Source organism: Megascapheus bottae, chromosome 16, assembly GCF_031878675.1.
Source record: "Megascapheus bottae isolate mThoBot1 chromosome 16, mThoBot2.hap1, whole genome shotgun sequence".
NCBI classification, from domain to species: domain Eukaryota; kingdom Metazoa; phylum Chordata; class Mammalia; order Rodentia; family Geomyidae; genus Megascapheus; species Megascapheus bottae.
In genome coordinates this window covers 23,890,242-23,900,663 of record NC_143524.1, presented here as the reverse complement: position 1 = coordinate 23,900,663, position 10,422 = coordinate 23,890,242, and the positions used below count along the sequence as shown (strand labels likewise).

Genomic DNA, 10,422 nt, shown 5'->3' with positions numbered 1-10,422 from the left:
AACTTTTTCAGTTTAGTTGTCACTTACACATATTGCTTGTATAACATTGCCATCTCTGGAACTGAGTTTCAAAAATTTTTAAATAAATATGAGAACAGAATTATTGGATATATTTCTACTTCTAATATTTTATCATTATAAACACTGTTGCAATACAAAATTTTAATGATTTATTTATACCATGTGGGTCATTCTTAAGCACAAACAAAATGGTAAAATAAAAAAATCCATTCCTGTAATCATCACTTCCTTCTTCAACATGATGCCAAACACATTGAGGACATGCAGATGAATCTTAATTGATACAATAGTGGTGATAATGGCAATGAAGAGATCTGGAATTTTCATGGAAGCCAAATCCTCTTCAGGATATGGCCAGTATTTTGAGTAGCAGCTGTGAGCAAATCTGTATTTCCTAGCCTTCGCCACCCCCAGAACAGTCTGAAATCTTCAAATTAGGAAAATAAGATGCTAAAAATGCAGTTTCAATATGACTTGCTGTCCAGTCACTAGTTGTTTCCCATGCCACCTTAAAAAAAAATCAACTATGTTGTATGTGCACCCGTGTGTGTGTGTGTGTGTGTGTGTGTGTGTGTGTGTGTGTACAAGCATGTGCATGCTGGTGGTAGAACCTAGGGCTGTGTTCCATACCAGGCAAAGCTCTAACTTAACTGACTTTAAAAGATTATTTTTAGGAAAACATGGGCAAGGACAAGATGGGAGATAAGTCAGAAGTTAACAGATTTAATGAACAACTCTACTTTTCAGCTGACTATAATCTTTTAAGATTTAAATACAGAATCTCATGATTCAAACAGCATGTGTGAGCTGATGATCTAGTGTTTCTACATATAATTGGAGGTCCATAAATAATAGCAAGAATATTTACAGCTACTAGTCACTGAGCACTTGCCTATGTGATGAGAACTATATCAAACCCTTGACTACATGTGTGAAAGGATATTTCTACCATACACATATACATACACACACAGAAGCAAACACACTCACCATAACAATTCTATAAGTTAGATGCTCTTACTATCATTTCACAAGTAAACACTTACAGCTAAGTAAATAATTTTCCTATGTTATCCTACTAACTAGTGATGAAGCAAGGGAATCAGGCAGACTGATTCTAGAGTACGTTTGGAGTTTGTTGTGTATCTTATGTTGGACACTGAAGCCAGATAGTATTAGAAAATCATTGCTTATATACTTTTAAGAATAACTAAAATGAGTGCGGGCCTGGTGGCTCACGCCTGTAATCCTAACTACTCAAGAGGCTGAGATCTGCTGATCAAGATTCAAAGCCAGTCTGGGCACAAAAGGACTTAAGACTCTTATCCCCAATTAACCTTTAGAAAATGAGAAGTGGGGGCCTGGAGTTTGGCCTAGTGGTAGAGTGCTTGCCTAGCATGCATGAAGACCCAGGTTCGATTCCTCAGTACCACATACATAGAAAAAAGATGGAAGTGGTGCTACGACCATGCTCAGGCCCTGAGCTCAAGCCCAGGACTGGCAAAAAAAAAAGAAAAGAAAAGAAAAGAAAATGGGAAGTGGGGCTTGGCTCAATGGTAGATCTGTAGCCTGGAGCTAAAGAGCTCAGGGACAACACCCAGGCCCAGGGGTAGGATAGTAGCCTTGAGCTGAAAAGCTTGGGGACTGGGCCCCATTACCTACCAAAAAAAAAAATAGAATAACTAAAATATGAAAAAAACAACAATAGAATTGCTAATTCCAATTTTGATGAACATATTGAGGAGAGAAAATTATTCTAGGAAGGAGCATCAACTATTGTAATCCCTTTGGAAAACTTGGTATCTATCTACTCACTCTGAATTTTTCCTATGTTATAACTATTGTATTTCCCACTGTATGCATGAACAAAAAAATTCCAAAGTTCAAAATTCAAATAACTTCAAAACTAACCTATGATGAAAGATAGCTATCGTTGGTACTTTCCTTTGGCACCAGGGGCTAATAATGGTTGTGTTGCGCATGGAAGCTTCAGGTACTTAAGTAATTTCTGGACCTGGGAAACATGAATATAAAAATTCCCCAAACTAAGCTGGGCACGGTGGCTCACAACTGTAACCCTAGCTTTTCAGGAAGCCGAGACGTAAGGATCAAGATTCAAAGCCAGCACAGGCACAAAAGGACCTGAGACTCTTATCTCCAATTAATCTCTAGAAAACAGGAAGTGAGGCTTGGCTCAAGGGTAGGTCCATAGCCTTGAGCTGAAGAGCTCAAGGACAATGCCCAGGCTGAGTTCAAGCCCCGTGACTCACACACACACACACACACACACACACACACACACACACACACACATACACACAAAATCCCCAAACTAGCTGGGTGCTGGTGGCTCATGCCTGTAACCCCAGCTACTCAGGAGTAGCTGAGATCTGAGGTACAAAGCTAGTTGAGACAGTAAAGTCTTATCCCGAATTAGCTACCAAAAAAGTTGGAAAAAGAACTGTGGCTCAAGCTAGTGGCAGAGCACTATCCTTGAGTGGAGAAGCTTTGGGGCAGCACCCAGGCCCTGAGTTCAATCCCCAACAACAAAAAAATTCACCAAGCTAAAAGACTTCTCAGTATTAAAATTCAATAGAAAACTTTCTAAAAATAAAACAATTACTAAAACTTCATTCTCATTCATTTTTTTTTCTTATCCCCTTTCCATGCCATGACACCTCATCCCAAATCTCAGATCTTTTTACATCCTTAAATGCCTTTAATGAGGAGCCAGTTGTCTTCATGAGGAACTGATCCACCAGCTGATATTTTCAATTTCAGTTCTCAGAACACAGAGATTCATCCCCTCTAATTTGATCACTGATTTCTCCTCACCCTCTATTTTGATGTTAAGAGCATTAGCACTACTCATTCTCATAGTCACTGGCTTCATGTTTGTTTTCAGAGATGTATCACTTCAGGCATTCAATTGCTGATGGAACCAAAAATGCTGTATAAAACCAGTCACAGTGTTTTCAATTTCAAAACATATAGTCATGTGATTTCCAACTTATGAAAATCATTAGATTTGATACTAGACCACTTAAGCCTAGTATATATTTGCAAATTTTTACACTTCTCTCACCAAGAGGTAGGTATGTTCCTTTCCTTTAATTGTGTACCAAACAAAACGCAATATAAGGCACATCACCTATTTCCAAGCGTTAGGCGATTAAAGGCAAAGGATCATTGACTTTGATCTTGCTAGAACACAAGCAACTGAAGCCCTGAGCCACTGCCATTTTCAAAGATCAGGACATATAGACTGGGGACTGGGGTGGAGGGGAGGGGGTTGGAAGAGACACCAATCAGTCAGGCTTCAATTATTACTTCGATTGGTAGAGATCAATAAATATACTATAGGGTCTGTCTTTGGGGAACAAGCAATTTTTAGTCTTGTACAAGTACCAAACTTTGTTTGCCTAAAACATTTAATAAATTTTACCTTCTTATGTTGATACAAGACACATTTTAATTTCATAAATGGCTCACATTTTACTTCTAATGGCTAATACTTCCCTACAGCACCCTCTTTTACTCACAGAGGTTTGCTTTAACTTCCTCTTGTTTCGTGGAACACTGCTCTTCCTTCCTGTTTCTCTCTGTTCCTTCTCAAAGGAGAGGAAAATCTGTCGTTCTGAACTTTTACTGGGCTTCAAATGATTCAAGGTTGCTTCCCCATAGAACAGTATTATGGGCAACCATTCTAGCCTACTAGATTGGCTTGGGAGATGGGGGTTGTGATTCAGTAATATGGATTGGGGACACAGATATTTGGATTCATCTTCAGTCCAGTTCTTTGACATTTTATCCTGTATATTCCTGCTTCACACCATGCCATCCTCAATGGTAGAGGAATTATTAGACTAACATTCCCCCTTTATCTTCTAGCTTCTATTCCTCTCATCCCCTGGCCATACCTCCCAACTTCCAGCTAACTGTATGCACATCTTCACCAGAATGCCTCCAACATAGGCTATATAACACTTCATGCTACCTCACCCTTTAAGCCCTTTCCCCCCACAATTACCAAAAGAGAACCCTAGGATTGTAAAAAAAAAAAAACAAAACAAAACAAACAAACAAACCTGGTAGACTTCACCTGCTCAGCCACCTTTGAGTGATTAGGACCACCTGCATGTGGTTCCATATGGGCATCGTAAAGTGACATCATAAGGTGATTACCACCTGAATGTGGTGTTTACCTTTAAAAGCTTGGCCCCACTGAAAGTTGGGGCTGCTCTCTATCAGCCCAAAGGTGGAGAATAGCCACTACACTGCTCCTTTCATTGAGTGCTGGAGGATTTGCCTCCCCCGACAGTGGCTGGGATATTACAAAGATCGTTCTCTCCTTTCTAATACCTACCTCTAATCAGTGGCTAACTTTTACTAAATCTTCTTGCTCAACTTTTATCCTGTGTTGCCTCTCTGACTCCTTTATGTTCAAGTTTTTCAGTCTTGTTAGTACTAAAATACTCAGCCAAAGCACGGTTGTTCTACGGAGTTGTAGGATGGTTAGCAGTTTCCCTGTCCCCCTAACCTCCTTGATAACAGTAGCATCCTCTCCTTGGTATACCTGAAGGGAGCCTGAGGGAAAAGAAAATACCTTTCACCTTCTCTGGCTCCATGGAGCACTGGCCTTCCACTTAGGTCTTCATTATCATTCATCACAGTAGAACATGCCAATCCATCTGTGCTTGTTCCAGACTAAAACTTTTTTTCCACACTTCTTTCAGTTTTACACCTTTCACCAGGATAAAGTCAAATGTCTTATGTCTTTTGGCTGGCATGAGAAGGATATTCACTGTTTTCCTGTTTGCCTTTCCACTATAATCCTACTGAATTTCTTTGCAGTTTAGTTAGGGATGGATGAAATGTATAAAACATGTTAACTGTATACAGTAAGCTAAGTAGCTTATGAAATAAATGCAGAACGCCTCAGCTGTTTTAAATTTAGAATCTGAGTAACCATGCACTTTGTGAAACATAGGCAGAATTATGTTAAATATACATAGTAAGTTAGTAAACTATAAGTCATGCCAAAGCTAAAATAAATAGAAAATATGCTAGAACAGAGGGTCTCTTACAGTCAAAATTGAGTGGAAAAAAACTTAAGTTACACATAATTATGGCATCTCTAATCTGGCATTTCTAATCTGACAACTATATCACCCTTCAACAAGCCACCCATTGATAATACCTAAAATAGCTTCATACAATCTCCAAGAAATGCACTGTGTCAGCTGCCTAACTTGTAAGTTCTATTCTGCCCAAATATACTTCTCTGCATCTATTCAATACAGAAAGTACATGCCAATTGTACTTTCCACCAGTAGGCCTACTTGGTGACACCTCTCCTGCGGTTCTCATGAGCATATCAGTGGAGAACGCTAATGTGGTTGACAGTACATGAGAGCATGCTTGACAGGACATAAGAACATGCTTAATTAGAGACTTGGGCAAGCTCCTCAGGTAGACTTCCTCTTGCTTCACCTTATTCTAAGTGAGTCAATTTTCTACAATTATTTCCTTTTGCTTTTTATTGAATACTTAAATGGATCGAATGCATCAAACTATTCAAGGATTTTAATCTGCTCTGTAAAGCTTCAGAGATAACCTTGCCTTGGAAGTTAACTTAGGAGGCACCATTTTATCAAGTTAGTTACTTACAAGAAAGTTCAATTTAACCTGTACCCTCCCCATCAGAAAATCCTGGCAAGAATATCTCTCTTCTTTGCATGTTTCTACCCCTAAGCATTTTTATGGCACTTAATCACACCACACTATCATAAAAACATACTCTTCTGTCTCCCTAGCTTGTGAAGCTCCTTAAAAACAAAAATGAACTCTTATCACATTTATTTAGCAAGTATCAGCCCCTAAAGTAACCAACAAAAGAACTATGGAAATCTGCAGACAGTTTACGTTGCTTTAAGGATTTGAATATGGAATGTTTGTCTGGCTCCTTTTGTTGGTTTATATTCCCCAGCTGGTGGGAGGTGCTGAAACATTAGAAGTTGGAGCCCAAGTGAAGCAAATGGGTCACTGACTTTAGTTTTTACGGTCGACTTTAGTTTTTACGGTAGACTTTAGTTTTTACGGTTGATAATTTTCTCTGTCCCTTCTTAGATCTAGCCTTTGCCACATGTTCTGGCAGGCCGAGATGTTTGGCCTCACCACCAGTCTAAAAGCAAAGCCAATAACCATGGTGCACACTGTAGATAGTTACTCCTTCTGAGTAACTATGTTGCCAGCAAAGAACATTGTGCCTGAAGTTAGCCAGGTGGGGCTGTTCCTAGAATGTGGGCTGAGGGTAGACTAGGTGAGGCTATCTGAAATTGTCAGTGAGAAGTTTGTTCAAGGCATTTTTTTTTTATAAATACCAGTACAGAAGTGGTAGTAACAGTTGAGTCCTGATTTCTGCACAACTAGAAAGGAATTTCCCACCTGGTCAGAAGTTGACATCAGACCACCTGATGTTTTTCAAAAAAATCTTTTTAAATTTTATTTTATTGTAAGATTATGTAGAGAGGGCTTAATTACAGAAGTAGGAAAATGATTACATTTCTTGTCAAACATTGTTGCTTTCTCCCTCCTTTTCTCCCAGTCTTCCCTCCCCCCAAGTTGTAAAGTTCATTTCCAACATAGTATGTTGTGCTGTTATAACAGCTCACCTTCTATTCCCTTTTCCTTCCTCAAATCAGATAAATTGTGTATCCAAGCCACAGGGCTACTACACTGTCGGTGGGAATGTTAATTGGTTCAAACACTCTGGAAAGCAAAATAGAGGTTCCTCAAAAGACTAAACATACATTTCCCCTATTATCCAGCAATATACTCCTAGGTCTTTACTCAAACAATCACAACAAGGCCCCACTGCAGCTACCAACACAACCACGTTCATTGCAGCATTATTTACCATAGCTAAGTTATGGAGCCAACCCATATGTCTCTCAGCAGACAAATGGATCAAGAATATGTGGTACTTAATACACAATGGAAGCCTAGGCTTCCAACAGAAAGAATGACAATAACCCCATTCCTAAGGAAATGGAAAGACTTGGAAAAAATCCTACTAAGCCAGGCCCAGAGAAACATGGGCTCCATGGTTTTCCTCATTTGCAATAATTAGTATATGTGTAGAATAGTTCTAGCAGAAGATCACAATAGCCCATTACTTATGTACATATGATCATATAAAATGGTGCTTACTGAAATCAACTCCAAGATATGAAAACAAGTTTTTTTGTTCTTTTTTTTTTTAAATGTACCAAGTGAAGTTTTTTCTTTCGTATATCTGGATTAAGGTCTATTTTGTGTATCAACTAGCTTGTATAAAACTCCAGGTTGCTCTTCCCTTGAGATCCAAATTTCTTTCTGGCACTCCTCTGGTTCTGGTGGCTAGCAATAAACTCCTTTTATCCTCTCTCAAAAAGTGGTTTTAATCTTCTATGATCTCTGTTGAAGTAACAAAATCAATGAAACCATATATCAATGTAATTTCTCCTTTAATTTATTTATGACCCATATTCTATCAGTGACAAAGGCCAGATTAATCAACCACAAAGGAACCACACTTAATCCTGTTGGAATACTGAGCCATGAGGGTAGCAGACTAAAGAAATAGCAGAACAATCTCAACAAACCTGATAAATTCTAATAAGAGTTGAAGAGAAAAGCCACGTTGACCTGAGTAGAATCGGGAAACAGGAAACATAGCATAAAATGGCGGCTGAGGTGATGGGTGCTGGGTCTTCCAGGGAGAATAGCCTTGCTGCCCCCACCCTTCTCTTCAACTGCCTGAAACCAGTTAAACCACTTGACTGTCAATCACCTGTCTGTAAGTCAGCAAATGATCCCAGGCTCTGGGGTCCTTTCCTCACCCACTTAAGGCATTTTCTAAACTACCCTGGTCACGCCTCCCTGGGATAGTGAGAGGGTCTCCACACTCTTGAGACCTCTTCCACATCCGCTGTGGTCCCGCCTCAAACCTTTCCCTATAGAATCCAGCTCAACACACGAATCTCCACCTTTTCTTCTCTTTTTCCTTCTCTGTCTCCATGCCTCCATCTTATGCAGACCCACAATTTGCTCTCCACACTCCCCCCATAAACATTTTTCTGCCTGAATCATGTGAAGGGTTTGCTTTCCTGGGAATCTTACCGTTGGGCCCAAATACAGTTATGGTCAAGGAGCAAGGTTACAGGGGAATTGAGAGTCTCACAAGTTCATGGTATAGAGCTGGCAGGTCAGATAACCTAGTGTCGAGCCTCTAGGAATTCAGCATGCCCCATCACTTCGGGGTGGGACTTCACCTTCGTCCACCAAAAAGCCAAGATGGTGCCAGATAGACCCAGTATCTATTTCAGTTTCAATATATTGCCTGCTGGGAAACCCCAAGTGCTGGGTGGGGCTATAAACTAAATGATGACACAGCTTAACAGGGTATAAAATTACTATTAAGCACAGACATTTGAAATTCTTAGTTGCCATGGTACGTTTTCATTTGCAAGTTAAAACAAGTTTTTTGTTTTGTTTTTCCCTCAACTTAAAAAATGGCCAAAAGGACTTAAGTATCTTCAGACTACGGGGCCCTGAGATCTTTGGATGAGATGAATAATGCTATGTACTCCAGAGGCTGAGGTTTTGAGGATGGAAAAGTCGAAGCTAGCCAGTGCAGAAAGGCCCATTAGACAATTATCTCCCATTAACCAGCAAAAACCCAGAAGTGAAAATCTGGCTCAAATGGTAGAGGACCACCTTTGGGGGGGGAGGGGAGAGTTGGAGAAAGCAGGCTCTGAGTTTACCTAGAATATTCCAGAACACGTACATACCCACACACACCTGTGTGTAATTCTTTTTTTGCTTCTTGTTATATATATTATCTGAATTATAAAAATTTTGAGATCGTAACTTGTGAGGAATACGACAGACTGCTCAGAAACTTCACAAGGAACTTCCCGGGAGCCAGCATTTTCTACAATGTAACAACTATTTTCGTAATTCATCATCTGGAGATGGATATCTGCAGAATATTAATTTCGTTTTGAGTACAAGAACTCAAAGCGCGAGACTTCTTCAGATCCTTTGGAACTCCCAGCACTCCCCTCCCTGCAGGATACCGGGGCTCAGACCTGCGGGTTCCCTAGAAATGCACACGGACAGCAACTCTGTGGCAACCGGCCTCAAGAGAAGGGTCTCCCGGGAGCTGCCAATTCCCTTGGGCCACCAAGCAGCCACCGATCCCCACCCCCAGGAGTGAAGCAACCCCAGCCCCATCTTGAGTCACTTGCCTGTCCGCGCCAGTCCTCCCACACCAGGGGACGCCGCAGGCGCCGGGCGCCAGGCGCCGCAGCCCGGGCCTCCCCTCTAGGCGTCGCCGCCGCTCGTCTCTATGGTAACGCGGGTGCCGCGCTAGCCGTGCTCCGCCTCGTCTCGCTGGTAGAGCGCCGAGCCGCTGCGGAGTCCGTGCGGGGCCGGGCGTTGCTGGGACCGACCTCGGTGGAAGCCGGGAGCGGGGTCGGCTCCGCGAAGGAACTGAGGAGGTAGAGAGGGGCGTGGTGGGTCCGGAGGGAACCCCGGGAGGCGCGGGGCGGGGGGGAATATCTAGAAATCCCTGGAAGAGAGTTGAAGGGGAGGCCTAGCCCGGTGAGAAGGACTGGGGTGTGATCCGTGGTCTCCGGGCCCTCCCGGCCCCCGGGGGGACCCGGCCTGGCGCCGCCTCCGGCACCTCCGGGTCCCGTCCGCCGCCGTCTCGGGCCACCGAGCTCCCGCGCAGACACGGCGGCGGCCCCACTCGTCCACGGCGCCGGGAAGAGCCGTGCGTGCGTGCGTGCGTGCGACTGGAAATCCGGCGCCCGAGGTGGCGGTGAGGTAGTGGGATTCGAACCCAGGGCGCTCCCGGCGACCCACGTGCTCTACGACCTACACCTACGCCACTGCTCCCAGCCCCTTTGTTAGGTTTGGAGACACCACGGCCCGGTGACTCCTTGTGCTTTGCGGATCGTGTGTGTGTGTGTGTGTGTGCTAGCACTCTACCACAGGAGCCATAGCTCCACTTCAACCTTCCGGTTAGTTCATTGTGATTAAGAAGAGTCGCGTGGACTTTCCCGCCACGGCCACCTTCGAACTGTTGGATGTCAGAGCTCACCATACCGAGTATGCCAGGATTACCAGTGGGAGCCGCCAGGACCCAGCTCCTTGTTGATTTTTTTTTTTTTTCCCAAACTAAGATTCCACTTAGCCCATTCTGTTTGGTTGAGACTCCATGCCGTGTGCACATATGTGTGATATACATATACACGTATACATATTATACATACATATATATGAATACACATACGTATATCCTGATACCATGAATACAGGAGGCAATCCTGATGCTTTGAATCACGGGGAGGA

At 42.6% G+C, this 10,422-nt stretch overlaps 1 protein-coding gene across 1 annotated transcript; it reads right to left on the bottom strand.

The window, feature by feature from the left end:
* Positions 1-7,296: 7,296 nt before the first annotated feature.
* Positions 7,297-10,174, bottom strand: LOC150053028 (uncharacterized). Its single transcript, XM_090349247.1, has 3 exons — positions 10,086-10,174; positions 9,315-9,918; positions 7,297-7,477 (listed from the first exon to the last, which is right to left on the bottom strand). The coding sequence occupies exons 1-2, from the start codon at positions 10,172-10,174 to the stop codon at positions 9,414-9,416; spliced, it is 594 nt and encodes a 197-aa protein (XP_090205373.1). The 3' UTR covers positions 7,297-7,477; positions 9,315-9,413.
* Positions 10,175-10,422: the final 248 nt, after the last annotated feature.